This window comes from Diceros bicornis, unplaced genomic scaffold, assembly GCF_020826845.1.
Source record: "Diceros bicornis minor isolate mBicDic1 unplaced genomic scaffold, mDicBic1.mat.cur scaffold_160_ctg1, whole genome shotgun sequence".
Lineage (NCBI taxonomy): Eukaryota > Metazoa > Chordata > Mammalia > Perissodactyla > Rhinocerotidae > Diceros > Diceros bicornis.
This window is the reverse complement of record NW_026691066.1, coordinates 52,927-80,598: the sequence shown is the minus strand read 5'-3', so window position 1 is coordinate 80,598 and position 27,672 is coordinate 52,927. Positions and strand designations below refer to the sequence as shown.

The window sequence follows — 27,672 nt, the reverse complement described above, 5'->3', positions numbered from 1 at the left end:
CATTGTGGTCCATGAATTTTTTTTGCAGAGACAACCCATTTTGAAACACATTCATCCAAGCAGATGCCTTGTGAGGAAGAGTGACCGGTGTGGGCTTACCCATAAACTGTGTCTCTACCCTCCGTTTCTGCTCTGTGGTTTGTTTCTGAGCTGCACCGTATGCTGCTGATTGAACACCCTGAAGACGCAGAGTTAGCACCACAGCCGTTTCTTCTTTGTCTCCAGCAGTTCCATAGGCAGTAACGTTTGCGAGGAGATCAAAAGAATTAGCTATCCCCTGCCATAAAATATAGAAAATGTCACTAAGGAAAATGGAAAGAGATGCCTGAAACTGAATATTCTGTGCCCAAGACCTTTCTCTAGAGATTTGGAACTAAAGAAACACCTTCCTTGGGGATGCTTGTCTTCCTACATATCGAGATGATGGGTGCATTGCAACAGAATGCTTGGGAAATCAACGCAATTGTTCAAACCTAGTAGGAAGTAACTGTTCTCCTGTTATCGGGTCGCTTCTCGAAAAACTATGGATGAATACAGCTCTGCCTTCCTGTCCCACATTCTGTCCTTTCTGTCATTATTTTTCATGTATGTGTTGCTTTTCGTGTTCACGGTCTCCCTGTTCTGCTGTCTGCTATTCTCTTACCAAAAATATTCATTGTTAACCAATTGAGTAAAACAACAACTATATTAAAAACTAGTAAAATGAATAGAGTTAATCAATATGGTAAAAGAATCTGGTGAAATATCAGAGACTTCATGTATTGGGCCAGAAAAGAACATCTGTTTTCACCTGTTTACCTACTGAATTAAGCCAAATACTTATACATCTGTGGGCTTCTAGATTGAGGAACTTTTAGGGGGTGGGTGGAAGGAGAGAGAAGCATAGTATCCTCAGTGCAGACTCACAGGCCCTCTTTTGGAAATAGTTTTAACCATTAAAATCTCTCCGAACCTCCCGTTCTCCTAGTGATTTGGATACTTATTCTGTATGTGCTCCCTTTTCCTTCGAAAATGAACTAGGATTCCAGTGATCTGGCCTGCTAGCCAGATGATTGAGAGGAAACCCTGGGAGCCATTTGTGATGGTTCTCAACCACCCTTGTATATTAGAATCATTTGACAAGTTAAACTATATAGACAATAGGGCTCTAACCTCAGAGATTCTGATTCATCAGAGACCCAGGTATAAGTACATTTTGTACAGCCTTCCAAGTGTTTCTAATGTATGGTCAAGTTTGAGAATCACCAAGCATGAAAAGATATTAAAATATTAGAAAGGATTTCAAACCTTTAAAGAGAGTGTTGCATTCCCATTTCCACACCTGTTTGAGAGCCTCACTAAGTCAGAGCAAATCCATTTACTGTTATTCCGATAATTTGTGAAATTCAGCTAGTAAAACACACACTAGAATGGCGATTTGGACATTTTCTTTATACCACAGAGATCTGGGCTTCATAGAAATATGTGTATTTAACTTGGGCAGCCAAGACTTTGAGTGGCTGATAGTTCATGTGACCATGATGTTGACTTAAAGCTAATTATGCATTTATAGATGGTTAGTACAATTTGCCAGTAGTTTTCTCAGAACAAGTCAATATGTAAAAATCAAAATCAGTTATAAGAGATTTAGTATCTGAATTGACCACTTGAGGGATATTTTCTGGCATTCAACACATTTAGTATTAAAGAAAGGCATGCTCAACTGAGATTCAGAAAAAAAGGAAAATTTTTAATGCCATGACCTATGAGTTATTAAAAGATATAAAGCTGCATTAATTAAAAATGTTGTTCCTGTTAGGGAAATATGAAAATAGGTGAAACGAAGAGAGCAGAGAGTGTAAGAACTAAAGTCATGTGTGTGGGATGCCCAGCTCCAGGGCTGCAATAGGGCTAATGGTCAGTTCCCCACCCAATTCACAAAAAAATTGCAAAATAGTACACAGAATTTCTATACACACCGCACCATGTTTTAGTTATCACATTGCATTTTGAAAAGTAGCATTTTACATTAGCGGGTATCTAACGAATAAATAGAGCTGGTACATTTAGGTTCGTATTTGGAAAAATATCTACCACACAACATATTGAAAAATGTTGCGAGAGTCTTAAGTATATTCTATGTCTGCCCCTTCTCATGCCCAGTTCACAAGATGATGACGGTATGAAACTCACTTGGACTTCACAGTCTCTGGAAAATTTATTTTTGCCAAGTTGAGAAGAATTAGGGTTGATTTCTAAGAATGAAGAATAGAAGAGAAGCTGGAGAGAGTTACTTCCTCAAGGTCAGGAACTATTTGACCTTACAAGATGAAAAAACGTCTCCCCATTTTTCTTCTCAGATTCCTGTCGCATCAAGTATCTAAACGTGAGACAGGATCAAGTTTTCTAAAAAAAAAAAAAAAATGTTTTGGAGACCCAGGGAAACAGAGTAACATTAATGAAGAATGTTTACCTTCAAATGTTCCTGAATATTTCTCTCAAACTCCTTATACCATCTCTATAGACTATTCCCTATACTAGCCACGGTCCCTGTTTTATTATATAAAACAATGTAACCTATCACCAGCATTGGTGGGCAAGAATTCTTGACATGATTTTTATGGCGTGTCCCCTGCCACCTTTTTTGACTACTGTTGTAGGTTGGGCTAAGGCAGTGCTTCTCAAACTCTGGTGTGCATCAGCACTGCCTGGAGGGCTTGTTCAAACACGCTGCTGGGTCCCATCCCCACAGATTTCAATTCAGTAGGTCTGGGGTGGGGCCTGAAAATTTGCATTCCTGACAAATTCCCAAACATTCCACTCTCCTGGCTGACAGGGATGCTTCTGCTTCTGAAGCAAAGGCAACTCTTACCCAACTTCATTAGTCTCTTCTCCTACCTGAAAGTGAAAATATCCAGTTATCAACTTGCACTCATTTCCTGACAGGACCGTTTACAGAAGAAACCCTTGCTTCCTTAGCTTTCCTCAAAGCCACGTGGCATAAGGCCAGACACTTCAATAAGCCCCTTCTAGCATCTTCTTACTGAGACACTGAAGCTTCCCAATGGGAGGTTCACTTTGCTGCAGCACATTAATAAACCTAACACTTTGGACATCATATGCATTCCTGGTGGTCCGCAGGCACTGGGATTTATTAATACTTACCCGTGCATTCTTCCTCTTCACGTGTGAAGTTTGACTTTCCCTTACTTGGAGCCAAACCAGGTTGAGGGGTACGAAGGTAGCTTCCAATTGGATAGGTCCAATAATTTTGGGGTGGTCAGTCAGTGGCATTCATCCTCATCTGTGGAATGGAGCAAACAGTTCATAATCAAACCAGCTGAATGTATACGCTCCACCTATCCATTGGTAGTGGTGCCCAAGACGTTTCTGTGGACTCACAGCATCAGAAATATTTAGAGATAATTGTTGAAAATATAAATCCCAAAGTAAATCTCAGACCCAGTAAAATGAATTTCAGAGAAGTTGGGACTCAGAATCTGATGTTTTCAGAAAAACGCTGGGTGATTTCATTCAGCATACAGGTTTGGGAGCCACTGATAAGGACAGCTGGACTGAAGAGATAAGAGATTTTCCTAAGATATTAAGAGCTTAAAAATTATCCGAGTGTATGTTCTTTGGGAGAATTCTTAGCAGTAACAGCCTGCTGTGCACAGAGGCAATAATTCTCCAGTATCATAGAGAGAATCAAAATGGGAATAGAAGACTAACCTGTTCATACAATGTCCACATCTAGGACAGGGACTGGATAAATGGGAAAAGTCAACTGTTATGCTGTTACAATTCCCATTTGTTTCCTGGGTTTTAATTTGATAATGTGCACAGGCTTCTCTATCTGCTTAGTAACGTTTCCAACTATGGATGGCCTTGGGCTTTGATTGAAAACCCTGGTCTATTAGGCTGTTATTGCAGAATGAGTTAAGACTCTAAGGTGTGGACTACTTTCAACATTCACTGTTATTTTTTTAAAGCAACCAATAAAAGAGAAAAATCAATTGTAGGCCTGGTGTCACGTTTCGGTTCTATGACCTGTTTTCTTCCTGGCATCTTTGCTCACTTCGGTAGGTTTTCTCTAGAATTTCACGTCATATTCTAAGGAACTGGTTCAATTTTGCTGCAACTACCTCTGTTCTGATTTTCGAAGGCTGTTACTCTATTTGGACTTACCATTGCAATCTTCTGTGCCATTTGTAAAATTCTCCCTTCCAGGACATGATATAAATCCTGTGTCAGTGGTAGATTCATAACCCTTTGTGATGTTATTGCACGTTGCATTTGGGGGACAAGTAGTGGAGACATTTTCACAGTCACAACAACCGTTAGAGTGGAGGAGAGGATAGGAACTCTGTTTAGACCCTGGGCTGCCTCAAGTCAACTTGAGTCTTGGTTACTTGAATCCTTTTATGTGCTGAGTGTGACACTCGGCAAGTGGTACTCACTTTGTAAACATTTGTTCAATGGATGATCAATGAACATGATTGGTGTTGCCAGCTTATGTTACTAGAAAAAAAAATTTTTCTTTCAGCAGGGACTCAAACTCTTTTGGAAAACATTGGAGCAATCCTCTTGAACTGTCCTACTCAAGGTGTGGTCTCTGGACCAGCAGCATCAGCATCACCCGGGAGCTTGTTACAAATGCAAATTTCCTGGCTCCACCCAAGCCCTACTGAATCTAAGTCTGGGTCCTGGGCTAGGAATCTGTTTGAACAAGCTCCCCAGGGGATGACGATGATGCTCAGGCTTGAGAACCTCTGCATCTCAGCTGCTTCTAGAATAAAAGAGTTCTCTGATGAAAACCCTAAGAATTTTTAATAAGACTTGATTTAGAATTTCTTGACCTTTATTTCATTCTTTTACATCAACTCAGTGAGGTGTCATGAGTCACCCTGTCACTATTTAAAGCCATGGTTTCCCATCAGCCAAAATTCCCAGGTTCATATTGGACTTCTTACACCTCAGATTGTTTTCAACACCAGTTCTATTTCTAGTTCTTCCTTCTTTATCACCTCACCAAACCTATGACTCATTTTCTCTCTCCTCATGAAGCTTTCTCTCTAATCCCCTCCATCTCCTCTCCTTTTCCCAAGATCCAAGTCCCTTTCATATCTTCTTATCCATTGTCCTATCTCACACCCTTTCTCCATGATGTCTGGAAGCAGATGGCTATGATTCAGGGGGCAGATTTATTTGTATAAGATTTAATTTTTAAATTATTTTTAATTTCATTAGTTGTGATATTGAAACTTTTGTATTTAATCCAAATGAGATAAAATTATAAAGAAAGAGATTCATCCTCTAACATATGATAAAGTAAATACAAATTTTTAAAAATGTGTGCCAAAACATGCATCTAAATTGTTCACCTGGGAGATTATGTACTCATTTAAATAAAATCACTCCATCTAATATCTTTTAATTCTTTTCTCTTCATTTTATTTTCCTTTTTATTTTTCTGGTCTTCTTCCTTTTTTCCTCCCTCTTCACACCTATACAATTTGTCCTTGGACTTTATTACTGAGAAAGACAAGAAAATTCACTTCATTTTCACTTTTTCTTCCAAATAGTATTTTTGAAAAGAAATAAAAGACATATCATCTTCAACTGAAGAAGAAACAACACTTTGAATACCATTTTGTATGATTTCTGACATTTCACTTTGACCAACCACCTGGGGAAAGGATGAAATGATCTGAATCCATTGAGCCCCTATGTAAGCCCTGAGTCCTGAACTCACTAATGCATTGCTTCTGCAGGCCTCTGAAGAAGTGTTCTTCATTGCTGGTGTGCAATAGAGAAGTCATCTTATTTCCAACATTATGATCAGTGTTTGAGTCGGAGGAAATAGAAACAACACTTATTGTGCACTTATTCTGCCGAGTACTGAAATAGGCAGTTTACTGGAGTTATCTTACTTAATCATTGAAGCTGGCCTCTTCATACAGTAACTCTTAAAGCCATTTTAGTGACCAGGAAAATGAGGTTCAAAGAAGGGAAGTCACTTGCCCCTGGTCTCCCAGCTGGTAGATTGCAGGACGGATAGAGTCTGGCATACTAGGGAAAAACCTTCATGGAGGCTATTACAGCACCATGTTTCAATGTGCACGCGCATGATTGTGGACACACAACAGCAGTTGTAATGGGGTCTCATTTTAGGTTTTCCCAGGAGAAACTACTGATGGATAATTCTGGTCTTTAGATTCCATGTAATTTTCAAATTATATACAAATATTTTGCACCCTCTTATCTTCCTTAACAGCTATAAATCCATATCCTTTCTGAATCTAAATCAGCTTCCATTTTAGCGAGTAATGGAATACTCAAATGCAAATACCGTAGATTTACTTTCCAATGAAAACCTATACATGCTCATTTGATTAAGGTGTTATTTTTAGGGAAAAAAAGAAGTATATTCAAGTAGACAAAAGAGCCATATATATTCTGCAAAATATTGCAAAAATGTTACCTATTGTAGCTGCCCCTCTATGGCCGCAGGAAGTGAGGAAACAGTGAGATTCCTCTCTTCTGGTTATAAAGAGTGAGTATCAGAAGCATTTGAAGGGTCATGATTTTTACATAATGGAAACAACGGACAAAATGCCATTTTGCATTATTTTGTAATAAAGTTATTTATTAATAAAGGAGTGAAGCAATGTGCCTTCTCTCATTTTGCCATTAAGAATCTAGTTAAATGAAGCTTTGATTAAAATAACGCCTATCACTACTAAGCATTTATCACACATAAGGCATCCCACAAAATGACATTCAGATGTTCTATTTATTTTATTGCATTTCCTCAAAATAGCCATAGCATGTAAATATTATCATTCCCATAGCAAGTTGAGGAAGAAGCAACCTAGAGAGGTTCTATATTTTCCCCAGGTCATCTCTTGGTATCTATGGGAGCAGAGGTTCAAACTCACGATTGTCTACCTGTAGATCAAATAGCATTGGCCTCCATTCTCTGTGTGATATTCTCTTCATTACTTAAGAAGCTCACTTACCATCTCTATGCCACACTTTCTCCATCGGAAACAGGTTGAGGACAATGTTTGTCTTTCTTACCTCCAAATGGTTGTAGGATAATATAAAATCACACACAGGGACTGTGTTGAAAACCCAGTGCTGTAGAACTGCAAGAGATACTAACCACTTCCTTCACCATCAACAAACCTTGGGTTGAACACTTTTGAATCTCAATGAAAGCAAGAAAGCAGTAGAGTCCTGAGAGAGAACAAAGATAATTTAGGTTAATAGCTGGCATCCACAAATGCCTTCTGGGTCTTGGAGTCGGCCTGGGGTTGACCTTTTTTGCCATCCTGCGCATTGCAGAGTTCAGTACTGTCTCTTAGTTTCCGCCAAACCAGGTGCAGAAGGTCAATTAGGGAAATACAGTGTGCCACTGGCATAACTCCAAGATTTCCACTCTAGCCAACGGCCTTTCACATTTTTGATCGTGGAGAGACCATTATAAGAGTGGATAATTGGCCCTTGGAAATCAGATTCGATGTTTATTAAGGGACTGTTTCCTAGGAGTTTCATTCTTTAGAAAATAAAGTATTGCCAAAAAAAAAGCAAAACACGAAAGTTGGACAGAAACTCAAGAGTGAAACAGAGTCAACAATTAGAGGTGTATTCTTATTTAGTTGGGATTGTCACCAATGTCACATTTTAATGACACAGGATTTTAAGGTGCATGTCAGATTAAGTCTGGTGGCTAGTACTTGTGAAGTCTCAATTTTATGATGCCATCTTTGCCATTATTATTTCCTTGACCTTTTCCCTCCCCTCACCTTTACCTCGACACAAACACATACACACACACACAACCACCACCACCATCAACAACAGGGGCGCATGGATGACACAGGATGGATAAGGCGATGCTGCAGCTTAGCAGACTAAAAGAAGATGAGATGATAACAGTGATCTGAAGACAACTGTCTTTTAGGTTCAGCAGTTTATCTGCAGGCTTGAACTGCACGTTAGATCATTTTCTCCTTGGAGAGGGAATAAGCTGTTTAAGCCCTTACCCCAGAAAAGCAGCACTCCTCTTGTAGCCAGAGATTTGAGCGCTGTTTCCTGACAAAAGTCAGAGACACACTTGATCCCTTATTTCTCCCACCTGTTTCATAGAATCTTCAGCGATGATGGTCTAGTCATGTAAAACAATACACAATTTTCCTTATTACCAAAATTGCATGATCATTTTAGCGAAAATCAGGTAAGCAAAGAGAAAAAAAAATGAAAACTGAGTCAACTGTAAGTTCATCTTTCAAAGATATTCCCTATTCATATTTTGGTGCTTTGTCTTCCAGCCAATTTTCCTCTTATGTAGATAAACATAAAAATTTCATTTCACAACGTTGGTATCCTATAATAGCTAAACTTAGTTTTTGCTCAAAAAATAGACTCCGATTTGATTTTTAATGTCTAGAGTACTTAATTTGAATTTATTATAATAGCTTTAACCAGCATCCTATTAACAGACACTTAAGAGTTTGGAAAATTTTCAATATTATAAATCAGCTTACATGGAAGTTCTTCTTTGGTTCATCATGAATTGGACAAGGTCCCATTTTTCTCAGACAACAGTGGGGAAGGGCAAGTCGGACCTGATTCCAATAACCTTGTGACGGCCTTTTCCCCGGTTAAGGACTCTTGAATCACAAATATCTCCAAAATTTCCAGCATAATAGTTAGAGCTCCGCATACCACTATCTCTGTCTCCTCAAACAGCCCAACATCTTCACCAGCTCCTGTGGCCCCAGAAAAACCACAGTGACACCAGGGACCTCTGCTACAGCAACCAGTTTTTCTGGAAACCACTCCAACCTGGAAGGAAGAGAATAAATCCCCCTTTTTCTGCCTCTGTTTTATGTTTCCTGTGTGACATGAGCTCTGCCATTTATACTTGTATGACTTTCCAGGGCTGCTGTAACAAAATAGCACAAAGTGGGTGACTTAAAACAAAAGAAATTCAATCTCTCCCAGTTCTGAGGCCTAGAAATCTGATATCAAAGTAGCAGCAGGCGCTTCCTTGACTCCCCCAGCTTGCGGTGGTGGCCGCTAATCATTGGTGTTCATTGGCTGCAGCTGCAACAGTCCAATCTCTGCCTCTGTCATGAAATGCTGTTTCCTCTCCAACCAGTCATATTGGATTAGAGTCCACACTAAGGACCTCATCTTAACTTGATCACATCTGCAAAGACCCTCTTCCCAAATAAGGTCACATTCACAGCTTCCAGGGATTAGAACATCAGCATATCTTTTGGGAGACACAATTCAACCCATAGCAATAGCCTTGTTCCAAGTCAGGAGAGGTGGGTTTGAGTGTGGGAGACAATAAGTTTAAGAGGTGGTTGCAAAACCTAGAAGACTCTGCCTCAGCCAGAGTCTTGTGTGTGTGTGTAGTTGTGCATCTTGCAATTCCCAAGTCAGTAGCCATGTAAGCCTTTCATTTTTTTATCTTAATATATTTTATTTAACCCAACATCTCCAAAGAATTATCATCTCAACATGTAGTTAATATATAATTATCATTGAGGTATTATACATTCACATTTTTATATAAAAGCTTTGAAACCCATTGTGTATTTTACACTTACAGCACATCTCAATTTGGACTAGCCCCATTTTAAATGCTCGATGGTGACATGCAGCTAGAGTCTACCAGATAGGAAAATATGGTTTAAAAAAATAGATTTTATTTCTTATAACGTTTTACAGTTATAGGTTTATCATTTTAGGTTTACAGAAAAATTAAGTGGAAATTATAGAGAGTTCCTATATATACCCTAATCCCCCCCAACATAGTTTCCCTATTATTAACATCTCATTAGTAATCTATATAACTTATATAACATTATTACTGTAACATTATTAACTACAAATTATTAACTTTAGTGTGGTACATTTGTTATAATTCCTGAACCAGTCCAGATACCTTATAATTAATGAAAGTCCATAGTTGGAATTAGGGTCACTCTTTGTGTTGTACATTCTACGGGTTTTGACAAATGCATAGTAATATGTATCCGCCATTACAGAATCATATAGAACTATGGTTTCACTGCCCTAAAATCCCCTTTGCTCCAGGGCCATAGAGGTGTGTAAGTGTGACCTTTGTCTTAGTCATAGATGTTTGGGGTGATGGGGAATACAGGGGCTCCTTCCAGCTAGTATCCTCAGCTTTAGGGTGAGGAAAGGGAGGAATTTCTCACAACAGCATTAATAATGGAGGAAACCAATGTTGAGGGTGCAGAAGTGGATCATCACAACATATTGATTCCGGAATTAACATGGTTAAAAGAACTGAGGAAAAGGAAAGGAGGTCAATTTTTAGAAAATCAAAATGCAACATTATTTCTGCATTGATCTTGAGTTACTGATTTGGAATCTTATAAATTCAGCATGACTATTGATTCCCCAGGCAGGGACTCATGGATTTGTGGTGTTTCTGCACTCATGATTGGTGTGCAGCCATGCATGGGTCACACACAGAATGTTCTGTGGCTGCCCTGGGCCCTGGGTGTGTGAGTCTGTCCCTCCCTATCTTGCACTTTGGAGGCATTGATGCTGGATTGTTCTTGTCTGAGCCCTGAGTGGCATGGGCCCTGTCTGTCACCTTCACCTTACACCTGACATCGCCTCCTCTGATGCAGTTCATTTGCATCACTGCAGAGGTTGTTCATGCAAATGGCTTGTTGACTCAGGCTTGGGACCCAATCTAGCCAAGAGCAGATGGTCCCTGGAACCTTGTTATCAATGGACATGGATGAAATCATAGAGTTTATGGATACCAAATAAAGGAAATGTGCATACCTCACTAAGACTCTATACACTCGTCCTTGGAGATTACATCCTGTGAGAGACGCATAAACACAGTCTCCTCCTTTCTTCCTTTTCAGGCACCTGAGAATGGCATCAAAGTAGACATGGTTTCATGTCTCCCCATCCCACACAGCCAAACCTGTGGAAATTTGTACAGTTCCAGCAGTGTTCCAATCTGGGCAGAAATTGCACATGTTGTTCCAGTAAGGGCTGCTAGAGACTTGCTCTCTCTCCTACAGGTGTAATTTGGGATGTCGTTGCCCAGCCCTGAAAGCCAACTGAGTGAACTCTCCAATGTCCTCTGTTCATAGTGCAGGACATTATAGAGATCAACTCCCAAAGATATGTTGGGTAAAAAATGGTGGTTTCTGTTGATTTCCTCAATGGCAAAAACCAAGGCCACAACATACTTATAGTTCTTGTACTGAAACCTGCTGAGACGGATGGGGCTCCTTAGGGAAAAGACTCAAACCACAATTATCTTCAAATCCAATGTAATCACTTAATTAAGGAAGAATGCCAAGCCAACTCATTCCATCTGTGGCAACAGCTCTCCTGAAGCCTTAGAATTTATAGCTAAATCAAGTAACATCACCTGGGCTCTGGAACATCCTTACTGAATTCCACACACATGGAGAAAAGTGATGAAGTTTATGAGAAAAGTTTAATGAATGGAAAAGCAGATCACATTCAGAGTGCGTTTTGTAAATGGTTCTTTGGTTCAGGATCCAAAATGCTTGTTCATTTGAACACATCATCAAATGCTTCAGAGAACAGCAATAATATCAACATGAGATTGGAGATAGCCCTGGGGAGGAAGAGTAATTACAACTGAAGGCTCTGGGACAAGCAGAGAAGCACGGCATCTGTGGGTTGAGAATGGTGCAGCAGAAGGCTGGCAATCAAACTGCCTAAACTTCTGCCCCATGAAACTCGTGTATCTGCCACTGTCAACAACAAGGCAGCTAGGAAGAGCTTCAGAGCTCCCATGAAGAAGGAATCACCGTAAGGCAGGAACATCTGGGAGAAGTTTGAAGGAGTTAAAACTGAAAACACTTAGGAGTCTAAGAGACACAGCCTTGTACAGTTTAAAAATTGAAAATGTGATTACCAAAACTGACTCAAATAGAAAATAAAGAGAGAATATTATACAAATGTGGCCATGTGGTTTCAAGAGAACATTTGAGAAAAAAATTCCAAATATCCACCAGGCCTGGAAGAATTTACATGGGTCGTTGCCTGCACGCCAACTTGGCCAGGAACAAGGTCTCCTGAGCTGGTGTGAATGGAGAGCAGAGGGCGAGAAGAAAAGCATTCAGCCTTTCGTCCTGCAATGAGAACAAGCTCTCCCTCCAGCATCCAGGTGCCTGAAGCTGCGGGGACACATGAGTTGAGCTTGACTTCTGCCCCCAGGAGACTTACCCCAGACCTTCCCTGACAACACACGTGTCATTATAAATAACATGTCAGTACATTTGAACATTTAGATGAAATTGACAAATTGCCAGGAAAATGAAAGTTACCAAAACTGTCTCAAGAAGAAATGAGAAATCTGAATAGTCCCGTATCGAAAGAAGAAACTGAATCCATAGTTTAAAACATTCCCACATTTCATCGTGGCCAACACCGCTGCCGGCAAATTCCACCATTCAGGAGAGAAATAATACACATTGACTCTAGCTCTTCCACAGAACAGGAAAAATGGAAAAACTTTTTGATTTATTTTATGAGAATAGCTTAACTTTGCTACAAAAATCTTACAAGGTCATTACAGGAAAGGAAATTTACAAGCCTCTTTTTTTCTGGAACTAAACTCATGTATTCCTAAAAAAAATTAACCTTCCAAATCCAGCTACATATTTGAAGAAGGCCACATCATGACCAAATTTGCTTTAAGCATTGCCATTCAGTGTGCTACTTCCTGAAAAAGGAGAAATCATAATCTGGGTAACTGCGGTTATTATCTATTATATACATCATGTATAATCTACTATAAACAGAACTGGTCATGTTCTGTTTGTTGGCCTGGGTGGTGTTAACACATGTGTACACTTTTTGATAACTTATCAGTCTTTACACTTGGGTTTGTGCTCTATTCTGATTGCATGTCATATTTCAACATATATGTTTATTAAAAAGAGAAAATGAAAGCACAACAACGAATGAAAACCATAACAGTTATCCAATTGAGAAGTGTCCAGAGGACTAACCAGAAAGTTGGGGGAAAACAAACCGAAACAGACCTAACAAGTTAAAATGCAGAGTTATTTAGAGTCAATACAAACCGGAAATTTACCTTATTGAAGGTGAAATTGTAGAGATATACACATGTGCATGTGAGTATTCTATCATGTATACATACATGTATGTGATATACATAGATACATGCATTATATATATGTATGAGTGTTTGTGGAGACACATGCACATATGCCTCTCTCTATATATAGAACTTATAGGGGGAATATTTATCTGTGTGTGTGTGTATCTATACATATACATATGGCTGCTCTGGAGACGGAGGGAGGGACAGATGTTTACTGACCACCTACAAGGTTTCTCAAACTTAATTTTTCCAACATTTGAAATGTCATTTTTTAAAACTTAATATATGTTTCAATAATACATTTGTATTTTAATGTGTTATACCAGTATAATCCCAGCATTTTTAATTTGTTCATTAATGGCAGAATTCTCCAGCTTGTATGCATTCTCTTGATGCTGTGATGTAATAGGCTGGGCGCTGACAGCCTCCCTTTTGTATTCCACAAACCTCAAGTTTGTGGTCTCTCTCTGGCCTGCGGATTTGGACCAAGTTTCTGCACGTGCTCACTAGCTGTCCTCCAAAATTCACTCTAACCACCACTGTTGGGAGCATACACAGGGAAGAAGCCCTAGGGTGGAGGCGTGTGTATGTGAGGCACGCAGAGCACTGGGGGTGCCTAAGGGCCAGCTGGGGAGATGCATGGGTGAGGCATACCCCACAAGTCGTGGGAGACTTCTTGATGGAGTGCTCAGTGCAGTTACAGGATCCACATCCTTTAAAGCCCTCTAAGAGTACCTAGCTGCCAATGCCCCCAAACTCTTCAACCCATCCACGCTCATATTTTTGTGCTCCAACAGAGGGCTGGAACTTCTCTTCTTGAAACCTGGACTTCCACAAAGGCCCTCTCCTCTGTGTGTCATGATATAAGACAGTGTTTTCAGGGGTTTCCATGCAGCAGCTGAAAGGAGCTTGAGCTGGTTCACGGGCCACTGCAGGGTCCAGAGCTGGGAACGAGGTCTGTCTGCCTATTACCAGATGCATGGCTGGGTGAGACTCCCTCTGTGTCCCTTGGCATATGGTGCTGGATCCCACTTCTCCCACAAAGGCACTTTTGTCTATGGATGGATGCCAAAGCATTGTTAGTGCAGGAGTAGAAAAACAGGAGGTATCTTATTCCACCATGATGCTGATATCACTCTCCTTTGAATTACAGAGATTCAAATTTGACTCAGTTTTTCAGGAGCCTGCTATTTGCCTACAATTCTCTACAACCTCAGACCCTCCCAGACCCACTCTATGAAGGACATAGAAAGAATGTTCTCAGATCTACTTACAAGGGCCAGGCAAATAAAAGCCAACAAATTGGTTCTGGTCATTCTGCTGGGAACAGAGGGAGTGGACGTCTCATACATTCTGGTTTGGAAGCAAGACTTCTTGTTCTCTGTGGATGAATAAACAACAAGAAAAGAGAGCTTGTGGTAGGTAAATACATGCTTGATTCATCTGAAAAGTTCATTTCCTCCCCTTCAACTTGAAGGTTAGTGTAGGGCGAGAGCACGGGTAGTTTCCACTGTTCACCTTCTCCCTTAATATTCGGAACAGATAATCAGTTTTATTTTGGGTGGCAATTCAACAAACTAAAAGATAAAATTCCTAACCTTCTTGCAGATAAGAGTGACCAGACCAAATTCAGGCCAATGATGTGTGACAAAAAGTATGGAGTGGGGGTTTGTGGAAGCTGCACAGATGGAACAGACATAGATGGGAGGGCCTGCATTAGACACATGTGACACCAGCCCACAGGTGTTGTAGGTATTGCCTCATATACACCTGACGATGTTCCTAGAAAGCTGTTTTTAGCACCATCCCCACTGTGCAGGTTGGGAGACTGGGGAGATCTTGAGAGGCACAGTGGCTTTTCCAGGACACAGAACTGGTAGGATAAAAGAGGTGTGACTTCAGCTCTGTCTCCTCAAAGCTGGCCACTGGTTCCACTCCCAAGGAGCTGTGGGGAGGGTGGTGATGGATATTTGTGTACAGTGATGGAGATGACATGGGCAAGGAGGGAGAGTAGCCAACAGCCTAGCGGGGGATTGGGTGGGTCTGATTGAAGGAAGGGGCCAAGTAATAGAACCTTCAAGAAGTGACCTCACTTCCTTGGTGACAGCCCCCAACAGAACTTAGAACTCTGGTTACCAGGCACCCACACTGTAACCACAGCCTCCTGTCTAGTTCATTTGAGTGGAGACACTCGACACAGCAGGATGTTCTCGTGTTGTCCCGTGACTTTCCGAGGCTCTGGCCTCCAGAAAGCCAAGAATGAGAGCATATTAAGTCGCTTTAGACATTGGCTCAGCCCTCACCTCGAATGTCTGTGGCCTTTTGGCAGGAGGAACCATCAGGTAACAGCGTAGCCCAGGGCAGGCCACTCTAGGTCAGGCCACAACTGTGATCCCAAATGGACAGCCCCACACCCCTTGACCCTCACTGTGTGTGTGTGTGTGTGTGTGTGTGTGTGTGTGTGTGTGTATGTGGGAGGTGGAGTTAGAGAAGGTAGTATGAGGAGGAACCACCCTGAGCAGGAGCAGGTAGCTAAATGGTGGAGATCTGGTTGTGTGTCATGTTCACACTGAAGATCTTGGCTGCAGGAGAGGATGGTGAGTGCTGGGGACCAAGCTCTTCTACCCACATGTGAATCCCAGGCCATTGAGGTGTTCACATTCCTTCCCTGATGGAGACTATGCAGATGCCCCTCTGTGCCTGAACTGTGGTGGGGTTTCCCTCTGTGGCGAAGTCCAGGCAGGCCCCTGATGCCTCCTGGCCTGACTTCTGGGCACTGTCACTGCAGAGCTGCACCCAAGTGATAGTTGAGGAGCTGGTAGATGGTTTCCAGTTCGCCATCTCCCTGGAGAGGACACAGGTGCACCAGTCCATCAATGAAGAGGGCTGGTCTGAGGTGAGTGTGGGTGCAGAGGGGTCTTCATACCCAGGACTCTGAGATGACCAAGGCACTACTAGAATGCAGACTCAAATCTGAGTCTCCCCTGGAACCCCCCAGGGTTTTCTCATTAGAGTGCTCCACAGTCCCACTCCCAAAGGAATCTGGACCTCCACTCCTTCCCACCAGCTACACAGGAGGGTAGAAAGTCACCTCAATCCTCCCGCTGGTTCACCATGATGTCATTGAGTGTATGTCCCTCCTCCTCTCCCTCAGTGTGAGGATGAGTCCACCGTGAATTTAAATGAGGCCGGCAGGATGCGGGCCCTCCAGACAGGCATGATGGAGAAGCTGACAGAGTCCATCGCACCAGCTTTCCTGAGTAGGAACATCTCTAGCTTCACCACCTTCATGGTCAACTACTCGGCCTTAGACACATCCCACCAGGTCCTGGACCAGCTGTTTACTAGGTGAGTGGCCACTCCCTCCTCAGCACAGTGGTGACTCTGACACCTGCCAGCTGTGTGTCCTGGGAGTGTCAGCAAATCTCTCTGAGCCTCAGTTTGCTCCTCTGAAAAGTAGGGTGGGAAAGGAAAAATTTCATGGGGATCTTGTAGGAACTCATGGGATCAGCCATGGCGGGTGCTTACCTGGTGCCTGGCTCTGCAGAGAGGGCTGTGGACGTGCTGTGGTTGTTCATGGTGTTTATTTCTCTCTTCCCCGTGAAAAGTAGTCTGCCTCACCCATCTCTGAGATGCGGCCTTTCTGAGTTTGGAAAAGCACATGGAAACCACCCTGTCAAGGAGTTGGAGATTCCATCCTGCTGGTCCTGGTCCTTTTCCTTGGGGTAGCCAATCAAGGATCTCTGGGGCAGCAGAGAGGCCCTAGGCCCACTCAGGTGTCTGGGATGGTTCTGGGTGGACTACATTCATTCAACCATGTAGATTAAGCACCTACTGCATGCAGGACATTTGGAGACAGTAAACTCAGTGAAAGAAGGAGACACAATGCGTGGCCTCAATTTCCGTCTGAGAGTCAGACATTGACATTAGACATCATTCGCAGGTCTTGTCATCCACCGTCCATCCCAAGGGATGCCCTCATAGCCTCCTTTACATCTGGAGGCATCTCCCCTTATTCCAGCCAGGAGGGCAGAGCGCAGGACCACCTAAAAAAGTGAGTGGTCTTTGGGTCCAGAAGGACGGCCTCCTGTCTCTAAAGAACAAGCTGTGGGGGGAGAGATGGAGGCTGTGGCTGAGGGGAGCCTGTCAGAAGCTGCATCTCACGCATCTTTTGATTCCCATGGGAAGGCAGAGGCCCGGTGGCTTCCAGTCCAGGAGGACAGGAGTCAAAGAGCTATGGATGGGTGCCAGGACCCCTGGGAACCAGAGGGGTGGCTGGGCTGCGTTCTCCCCTAGAAACCCATTCCCACTACAGACCCATTTTAACCTGCCTCCCCTTCTCCACATCTACCTCTTCTGACCACCGCCTCCAGGCCCAGAACAGGAGGTGTGTGAGCAACCTGGTCACAAATCTGTCTCAGTGCTCAATCCAGTTGCACAAGTGCATGGAGGGCCGGGGTGGGCTGTGTCCCAGACCTTCAGGAGAAGAGTGTCAGTGGGAAGAGAGTCACAACAGACTCTGTGTCAACCTGCTGGATAAGCAGGCCTGCCACTGCCAGGACAGCCTCACAGGGGTCAGGGCTGCCATGTGGCTCTCACCTGGATGGAGAGGGGCAGGCATAGGGTCCAGTCCCAAGCCAGGGTGTCTTGGGTGAGAAGTGTGGAGGGAAAGGCCAGGCCTCTGACTCTGTTGCCCAATTGCCTCCCCCAGTGCCATCTCTTCTCTGGTGGGAACCTGCCTGGACCCAGGGCAGGATTTCTGGGAGCTCCTGCACTATCACTGCTTCAGCATGAAGCTGGCCTCTCTGCATCTCAGCTTGCCTGGCACGGGGCTGCAGGGCCACTCCTACCTTCTCCAGGTGCAGCTGGAGCATCCACGGCCCATTGAGGCAGAGCTGGAAGGTGAGGCGACTGCAGTCTGGGATGACAATTTGCAGAGTGTTCGGAGGCTTGGTTCACTTCAAGGCAGTGGGGTCTTCCCTGGCTTTGACAGGCACAGGGGAAGTCAGCTACTTGAGTGACACTGTTTCTTTCTCCTGCTGCAGTACCATCTCCAGAGCTCCCTCCAGCTCCAGCACCAGAGCAAGGGCCAGCTCCCTGGCTAGATCCAGCTCCAGCTCTAGTTCCACCACCTGTGCTAGAGCTGGAGTTAGTGTCACCTCCATCAGTCCCTCCAGGGCCAGAGCCACCACCAACATCAGCTCCAGCCCCAGTGCCAGCTCCTGAGCTGGAGCCAGCTGGACCATTGGCTCCAGGGAGAATCCTCCCTCCACCTGGAGAGATAACAGCAGAGCCAGATCCAGTCCCAGAGCCCACCTGCCCCTGGGACGTGACCACCAAGAACCTGCTGAGGGAGGAGAAGCCTGACTTCTTGGAGTTCCCTCCCCGGCTGGTGGCAGAGCAGTTGACACTGATGGATGTGGTGAGCAGCGGGGCTCTCAGGGCAGTTGGGGCCGGCCTTCCCTGTGCCGTGAGCTGCCCCAGACCTGCCATTTCCTGATCCAGAATCCCATGATCTCGGTCCAACCTCTTGCTTCCCCACTTACCCTCATGTGACCTGAGCAGCCTTCTTAACTCCCAAGCCTTTGCTGTCCTCATGTGGACAGTAGGGATGGACTTTGAGAGCAGCTGCCATGCAGAGTGGCTGTGCAGATGGATGAGGTGGAGCAGAGAGGAAGTTGGGCAGAGTCTGCGCTTTGGTGGGGGAGGGGAGCACACTGAAGCGCTGTCTCGTCCTTGGGTAGTTCACTCATTTGCCCAGGAGGCCTCAACAGCCTCAACACTAATTAGGCACTTAATGTGTACATGACTACAAGGCAGACAAACAAAGCCCGTGGTTGTTGCTGCCTTGGGGGAATGTGCATCTGAAAGAGGAGTCAGACCCCAGGATGGTCAGAATGGGTGGAAGATGCCCCTAGAGATGGTCATGCAGGAGCTGAGTTCTGGTGCTTGGAGGAAGTGAGACTGGGCGACGAGCAAATGCCACTTCCCTGCGCCACAGTATCGGTTCCTGGGTCATCCTGTGCTGGGTGCCCTCAGGGGACACAGGCAACACCCAGGGACTCCCACAAGCCTCAGGTCGCATTCTCAGATTCCTGAGCTCCAGCTCTCACCACTGACCTGGCCTGGGACTGGGGGCTGTGGATGCTGAGCTGGGCTGTGGCAGGGCTGGGTGACAATCCCTGTCCTCCCCAGGAGCTCTTCAAGACAGTGAGGCCCGACGACTTCCTGGACTCCATCTGGTCCCAGTGTGACAACAGGGGCAATGAGCACCTGGCACCGACCATCCATGCCACCGTGACCCACTTTAACAGAGTGGTCGAATGTATCATCACCACCTGCATTGGGGACCCGAGCATGACGGCCCAGGACAGGGCCAGGGTGGTGGAGTTCTGGATCCAGGTGGCCAAGGTAAGATGTGGGAGGCCCTGGGAGCCCCTCTCTGGAGTCGGGGGAACTGCCCCTTCTCCTTTATCAGCTCTCATGTTTGAAGTCCGTGGTCTGAGCCTTTGCACAATCCTTAGGCCCCTCCTGCCAGGCCTCGATGACCTGACTCCTGGTCCCAGTGGTAGGAAGCTCACCCCTTCCTGGGCTCCTTTCTTGGCTTGAGCTGAAATCCTCCTACCTGGAAGTATTCCTCATCAGGTTCCAGCTATGCCTTTCCCGGGTTCCCTGAGCTGCTGTCTCATCCAGGACAGGAGACGTCAATGAGGCGACAGAAGCCAGAGGAAGCAGGGCTCCAGCTCCCCCTCACAGCTCATTCTCTTCCCTTCCCCAGGAATGCCAAGGCCTGAGGAACCTTTCTGCTCTCCATGCGATCCTCTGGGCTCTGGAGGGCCCCTCCATTCAACGTTTAAAAGAAATGTTGAGACAGGTGTCCAGGTGGGTAGGCCTCTCTCCATGCGAGCACCACCTAGGTGGACCAGACACCCCCCACAGGGCTGGCATTGCCCTTCAGTCAGTTGGGACCTCCTGGGAGACAGCAAAGCCTGGGGATAGGGTCTGACCTGGTTGGCAGGCTTGAAGTCTTTCTGAAAACTTAGGCCAGTGGTTCTGCTTCAGGAATCAGTTTCCCTAAGTGACAGATCATGGCTTGAACCAAATTGAAGATTTTCAAGTGTTTGCAGCAACAGAAGTCTCTGTCCACGTGAAATTAAGACTGTTTAAAACACATCTGCTGAGAAAATAAGAGAATGGAGGCCCCAGGTGACAACAGGAGAGCCCCCTTCCCAGTCCCAGACACCTCAGGGCTCAGACAACACAGTGAAAATGCTCATCCAGGCTGTCTGGACCTTCTGGGTTTTCAAACAAAAGGGATTTACCCTCAAACCACTCCACAGTGTTTCTTTCCTTTTTTCCCTCCTCAGGAAGAACTGGCAAATACTGAAAAACATCATCGAAACATGCCACCAGGAGAGCAGGAAGCTTCTCAAGGAGGTGAGTGGAGGCTGGAGATCTGGAAGGACGGGAGGTGAGGTGGGGAGGGACCAGGCAGGATGTGCTTTGGTAAGTTTTTCACTTAAGGTTCCCCGAGAAATAACGGTCTGTCTTGTCCAGCTGGACAGGAAGCGGGGGGTGTGAGCTGCAGGGGCAGGTGGGGACTGTTTGGGGCAGGAGGCCTTGGTCACGGGATACAGTGGTGTCGCCTGGACTGTTCCAAGAGGTGAGGAGCTGGCAGAATGAGCAGGTGTCTGGCTTCCATGCGGACCCATCGGCTGGCCCTCATCATCCTCCAGGCTGGCGGGTGGATGGAGTGGGTGGGGGTTCCTTTCTTCCTAAAGCAGCCCAGTCTGTCCTCAGGAAGCCAGGCCCCTGCTGCTCCTTCTGTCTTCACTGCACCTCGCAGGGGAGGGCACTCTGCCTGTCCCAGGGATGGGCACTGTGAGGTCACACAGGCCTTGTGGACACAGGGGCTGCCCAGCCTTGGGCCAAATGGTGGATCTGGGACAGAACTGTGTGCTCTCTGGGACTGTGCACTCTAGCCCGATAGTGGTCACTGCTGACAAACCAGTGAGTCTCCCCCGGTGCCTTGTCGACAAGGATACGCCCCAGATGGCAATGAGAATTATCGAGGAACCTACAGATTCTTAATGGACCTTCCTGACAGATACTTAATGGCCTCCATCGAGGCCCTGGCAGGAGGTGCCTAAGGATTGTGCAAAGGCTCAGACCACAGACTTCAAACATGAGACCTGAGAAAAGAGAAGGGACATTAGAAGTTTCCAAGTGAAAAAGGATGCAAATGTCACCATTACACAGTGCCGTGTTCAACTCCTACACTGTCACTCAGATGTGGCACACGGGGGTTCCCTTCCTGAGTGAGTGAAGGAGGAGTTCTGTGCAGGGACCATCCTGAGGGGATCCTAGGGAGCTGAGGACTTTGGCATGGCCTCAGGTCCAGCCTGGTGTCAGAGAATCCCAGGGGGCTGGAAAACACAGCAGCCACTTGCATGGGACCCCAAGACACCTTGTGCCTCTCCATCCATGGCTCAGGTTGACCGAGGGCCTCAACACACCCCGAGAGTCCAGAGGACAGGACCTTGGTCCGAGGTGTGTCTGGAGGAGGAGTGAAGGCCAGGGGCCAGGGCCTCTGGCTGGGAGGGGGAGCGGTCTCCTCTGTGGGCCCCTGAGCAAGTAACTGCCCCTCTGTGGGCCTCGGTCTCCTCATCTGGGAAATGGAGGGAGATGATCTGTGGTGCAGGCCTCACAGGGGTGATGAGGTACAAGGGGGAGAGGAATGTGCAGGAGCTTTGTGCTCCTCCTCCTCGAGGGGGGAGGGGACAGCACTGGTGACAGTCAGATGATACTGAGTCCTCAGGGGACCCTGGGATGCATGGGGAGTCCTCCTCACACTTTCCTGATGAGGAGAGAGGCTTAGGGGCCTGGGGAGGCCTGAGGGCACAGAGAAGGGAGTGTTGGAGCTGGGAGTGATCTAGAATCAGGGCACCCTGGAATGGGAGCAGCCATAGACACCAGATGTCCAGGGTCCAAGATCAGGGGCCTGGGAGACATGGGGAAGGGAACATGGCCTCCCTGAGCCTGTCCTTGACCCTGCAGGAGGTGTCATCTGTGAGGGCCACCCTGCAGATGGACCCCCAGGGAGCCCAGGAGAGACAGCAGCAGGTGAGGTGGCCTGAGGGGGAGGGTCTAGGTGTCAGAGGAGGGGTCACTCACCTCACGGCTGGAGGCCTCCCTAAGAGAGGGGTCCCTCCTCCTCCAGCCCAGCTCCAGGAGCCCAAGAGCCTGAAATGCCTGCCCTGGAAGTGACCAGGAGGAGGCCTGGAAGGGCTGGGCCCAGGATGGGTTAGGGAGGGGAGGGGCAGGGACCACATACCCTGGGATTTGCCAAAAGCCGCCCCTGGGAGGTGACTGGGGAAGTTGGGTGGTCCTGGAGGGGGCAACTGGGGGGAGGCCGCTGAGGGTCCTAGGCTGTTCTCTGCGGGAGTCTGTGGTGGGCAGGAGGCTGGGGTGAAGGGATTTGGGGGAGGGTCCATGGGGGCACCTGAGAGGTGAGACTCATCTCACCACTCCCACCCTGATTTCACAGGGTGTCGTCCCCTTCCTGGGCATGTTCCTCTATCACCTGAAGCTGCTGGACATTGGGATGGAGGATGATCTGGAAGTGAGTGAGCCTGGAGGTGGGGCCAGAGAGCAGGATCCTGAGGTTTGGGAGGCGAGAGCCCTGCACTGGGACCTGAGCTCTCAGTACCTGGCAAACCTCCTCTCATGAGAGCCCCATGGCCACCCCTGGGAGTTGGGGAGTCAGGCCCATCTTAGCAATGCGTGAATAGACGCTCCGCATAAGCCCCCCACCAGTCTACCTGGGCTGGTGAAGCTCATAGCTGCCTGCCTGCAGAGCTGCAGGAGGCTGTGTCTGAGATGGATTCAGCCTCCCCCTCGGGTCCTGCCCCTGGGGGAGTGCCATCAGCCCCTGCAAGTGAGGAAGCACTTCTGTGTTCCAGCTGTCCCTTCCTCCCTGAGGCCTCAGTCTCCCCGTCTGTCATCAGAGAGGGTGTGCTACATAAGGTCTCTGGCCTCAGCTCCCCTGTCCCTCCTGCTCTGGAGCCCAGAGCCTGGCCCAGTGTCAAGTTCTCTTTGTGGAAGGTCTGCCCTCTGCTGGGCCCTGACATTCCTGCAGCCTGAGAAGGGGTGGGATGGGGGTTGGTTCTGGGCTTAGGGGGCTGTTTCTGATGGACATTGGCTGTTTCCCTTCCAGGGAAATCGGGTCAACTTTCAGAAATGGTGTGACGTGAGCAGCTATGGGGAGGGTGGGGATGTGGAAATCAGAGGCCTCGCCTGGCAAGACTTTCTCTTCCTCATCCCTTGGGTCTTACATTTATTGGGAGAGTCAGATCCAGAAAGCTGGGCATCCCATCACGTTGGCGGGTGCGGGAGGGGCTGGCATCAAGGACACCTTCCTGGATGAGGAAGTAATTCAAGCCAACTGTGAGGACAGGCAAGTCCTGAATGGAGTGGGAAGGAAGGAGGGTTCCCGAGTGAGCACAGACCCCAGACCAGATCCTCACTCCGCACAAGTCCCTGGCAGCGTTCCCCATCCAAGCCCTGTCTGCATCCTGTCCTTCCTCCCAGAAATACAAACTCATCAGGAGGATCCAGCTGCTCCAGCAGGCTGCAAATGCATATGACCTGGAGCCCGACGAGCGATTTGGGGCCTGGTTCCAGGCCATGGAGCCCATCAGTGTCCATGAGAGGTGAGGAGGACAGGAGTTGGGTGAGGGCAGGCCAGACTCTCTCTGATGGCCAGCTCCAGAGCCTGTGGCCTGGCTCGCTGATCAGCCACGGAACTCGTAGCGTGGTGACCCATGGGGCACCAGGACTCAGCTGCTGGCAGGCTCTGGGAGGGGCACCTGAGGTGTGGCTCCTGGTAGCTCACAGGTCCACTCTTTCCTGTAGCTACTGGGTCTCCTGCCAGCTGGAGCCCGCACACCAGAAGGCGAGCAAAATGCGGCTCTTCAGGAGAAAGAGGAACCGGACATCCTCCAGTTCAGGGCCGAGTGAGTGTTGGGACCAGGAGCGACTGAATCCAGGGGCTCAGTACAGCTTCGGGCTAAGCATGGGCCTCGATCCCAGCTCCACTGCTGAGCAGGCCTGGGACAGGCCGCTCCCCTCTCCTCTCTGGGATTCAGTTGCATCCTCTGAAATGGGTGATGCTAAATGATGCCTCCTGCATCAGGGACAAAGGAGGTGCTGTTGATGGACTGAGCACTCGGTACAGGGTTTGGATCAGAGTGCAGGGGAACAGGGAGTTGTGCCATGAAGCTCAGGAAGGATCCCCAAAATTGTCTGTTTCTTCTCTTCAGCCACCATGCCCTTGGTGATGAGCCGTCACACTCTGGAGACCACAAGTGCAGCTCCTCCTGACCAGCAGGGACACTGGCGCCCTCGGGGTGCACCGGGCCAGCTCTTCCCACCTTGAGTGAACGAGGACATCCTAAGACTTTCCCTGGTTTCCCCTAAATCCCGAGAGGGAGGGCACCACCCCCTCCCTCTCCCTGACATCATGACGCCAGCCACTGTTAACCCATTGGGGAGGAGTGATATTATTTCTTTAATAGTAAATGGTAGATTTGACTCTTACATTATATCCTGTTTCTTTCACAGCCTGGGTGTTGTGGTGTGGTTCTTTCACTTCTTATGCTCATGTAAATGAGACACAGAATCTCACTTTCCTCCTTGAATGAAGAACTTGTGTATGGTCACAGCTTATTGTATGTGGGAGAATGGAGGAGGGCCAGCCTCCTCCCTGGCTACTGAATGAAACCCTTAAGTCCCCCTTCCTCAGAGGACAGGTGCATTTCAGTGTGGTTCACCTGGGCCAGGAGCAGAGACAGCCCCTCAGATCTCCCTGGATCTAGAGGTTGGAGGGACTTTCCCAGGCAGAGCAACAACCACTGAAATGTGGGTGTCTTTCAAATAGCACTTACCAGGACCATGTCCTTCCCCAGGACAGCGGCTGTCTTTCTACAGCTTTCCAGGAAGAAGGAATGTTTTTTGCTTCTCTTGTTGATGTTTCTTTGATCAGATATTGGAAATTGCCGTTTTCTAACCAGTCTCTGGATTTGCATCAACACTAAATGAGGAAAAATGTAAAAAGATAAAAGTTTGCATGTGGAACAGACAAAGCCAAAGGAACACCATGTGCAGATGGACTAAGGGCCAACAGGACATCCCCATCAGGCCGCCTCTAGTCCTCCCTGTTCACCCTTCGCCTAGACTGGAAACCTGGGATCCTGGCCCATGCCCTAGGAACTCCTTTTCCCGCTTGTTTCATATCCAGAGGGAAAGATTCATGATGCAGCTTTCAAAGCTACAACAAGACTTTGTTCCGTAAACCTCACTGCTCCCTGTGAACTAGGATTTCCAGCATCCCCGCACATCCTTGTATGATTCTTTTTGGGAAGAAATTCCCTAGAAGGCCCCCAGCCTCTCTGTCAGGTACATCGTGGCCATTCCTCCCTGGCTGGGCCTGATGGATCAGTGGTGAGCTCTGGCTTGCCAGGACAATAGACCTTAATCCTGTCCACTGAATGACCCACACCATCCCTTGCTGCCCTGGGTGACATCTGGGCCCATGTGGTTCTGAGGTCCATGGTCTTAGACAATCACTCGTTTACATACTCAGTCGTGTTGTTACTGACTTGTCCCAAAGTGGCAGCCGGGCCTGAGCGAATAGAGCACTTAGTCCCTGGGACTGCTGTGTTCTTTTCCCCAGTCTGTGCTGAGGATATGTGGATTTGTGTTACAGGGATGTGAAACTTTCCTGTTGGGAGTTTTGAAAGATGAGGCAGGAGAGGGTCAGGTATAGAAGTGGGTCCAGCAGGGGAATGCCACCAATCTCAGACACCACAGACACAACAGACACAACCTTACCAATTAAAATACTGAAATGCTCCCCACGTGGGTGGTGAACAGACACAGCTCAGAGCTCATGCTGAGAATCCACCCAACGACGTGGAGCTAAAGTCTTAGCACCTGGCATTTTGAACATCATGCCCTGGAAATACCCTGTAAGACAAGGGCCATTGTCTTGAATTCCTTGGTACTTCTTCCCCCTCCTTTCTGAAGGCTGCAAGTGTCACCCACGGATGCCTTTTCAGTTCAGCCTGAAGCAGAGTAGAAATCCTGGTTCCCACAGCCCAGGTCCTTCCTTTCAGGACACTCCCATCCAGGAAAGAAAGAGTTCACGCATCGGTGTAGACACACAAACACACACACTCATATCCCACCCAAATCCCCAGATGCATGAACTACTAAGAGATTAAAAGTGACTTCAGAAACAGATCAACCAATTGCAAAAGAAGGGTTTCATGAAGATCCTGACTCAAATAAAATGTAAAACCAGGAAATAACCTTGACAAAACTGGGAGACTTGGGATACTGACTGGACAGTTGATTATCCGAATGACATTTTTATTTTTGTGTGTGATAATATTATTGTGTTTGTGTTCCAAAATCCCTCATCTGTAAGAGAAACGGAAATATTTACAGCTGAAATGATGTGCTCTCAGCCATCTCTTCTGGTTAATTCTTGGGGACTTGGTGTGAGGATAAACAAAGCCAGATGGTATACGAGTTGACAATCTTTGAAGCAAGTAACAGGTTCACAGAGATTGATTTTTCTCTACTCTGAGATTTAGAGATTTTTGAAAACCTTCAGAACACAATTTTGATAAATGTAGTATAGTTGTTTTTCATATTACAATGTTACAAATTAAAATCTCACAAATATAAAGGAATGCTTCTCCTTCCTGACCTAAGGAAGCTCTCTCTCAGTCTGGCTTCTGTGAATGACCTGATGATCCCACCAGTTATTCACTTATCACGTGTTTGTTGAGTAATTCCTTTGTGCTCTGTGCTGTGTGCAAGGCGAACCCATTTCCACGACTCTGGATCTAGTGTGGGAAGGAAGGCAAGGAGCCTGCTGCAAGCTTCTCTTAAGTGGAGAATAATGCCCCCAGGGGGTATGCTCATTTTTAATATTCCAAAATCAAAGCTACACAAGTTTGCCAGGTAACAGATAAGAGATACTTAATTCATGATATTGAAATCACCTATGTCTGAATTACCATGTGACAATGAAGAGAAGATTGATGGATTTTATGTTATAATTAGATGCACCATCATAGTGCTGGCCCCTGGCCAGGTGGTTAAAGTTTGGCATGTTCTGCTTTGGTGGCCCAGGTTCAGTTACCAGGCACGGACCTACAATAATCATTAGCAGCCATGCCGTGACGGTGACCCACACACAAAGTAGAGGAAGATTGGCAACAGATGTTAGCTCACGGTGAATCTTTCTCAGCAAAAAAAAAAAAACAAATTAGATGCAAAATCATAATAAACATTTATGGCATCGGGTTTAATATACATTAAAAGACAAATCTCATTCAAGTAGGTATCATCTCTTCATTGAGTGTCAGTTCTAGACCAAACAAATCTAAGTTCAAAACACTAATTCCTCAGCTACAATTATCCTATCAATTTTAATATAAAAAGGA

General features: G+C 46.5%; 1 protein-coding gene across 2 annotated transcripts; it reads left to right on the top strand.

Annotated features, from left to right (window-relative positions):
• Window positions 1–16,361: 16,361 nt before the first annotated feature.
• Window positions 16,362–18,473, top strand: LOC131402576 (uncharacterized). Of its 2 annotated transcripts, none has more exons than XM_058537250.1 (2): window positions 16,362–16,504; window positions 18,202–18,473. In XM_058537250.1, the coding sequence occupies exons 1-2, from the start codon at window positions 16,374–16,376 to the stop codon at window positions 18,380–18,382; spliced, it is 312 nt and encodes a 103-aa protein (XP_058393233.1). In that variant the 5' UTR covers window positions 16,362–16,373; the 3' UTR covers window positions 18,383–18,473. The 2 variants fall into 2 exon arrangements, 1 of the variants encoding a protein (XP_058393233.1); XR_009218783.1 differs by lacking the exon at window positions 16,362–16,504 and adding an exon at window positions 18,019–18,058.
• Window positions 18,474–27,672: the final 9,199 nt, after the last annotated feature.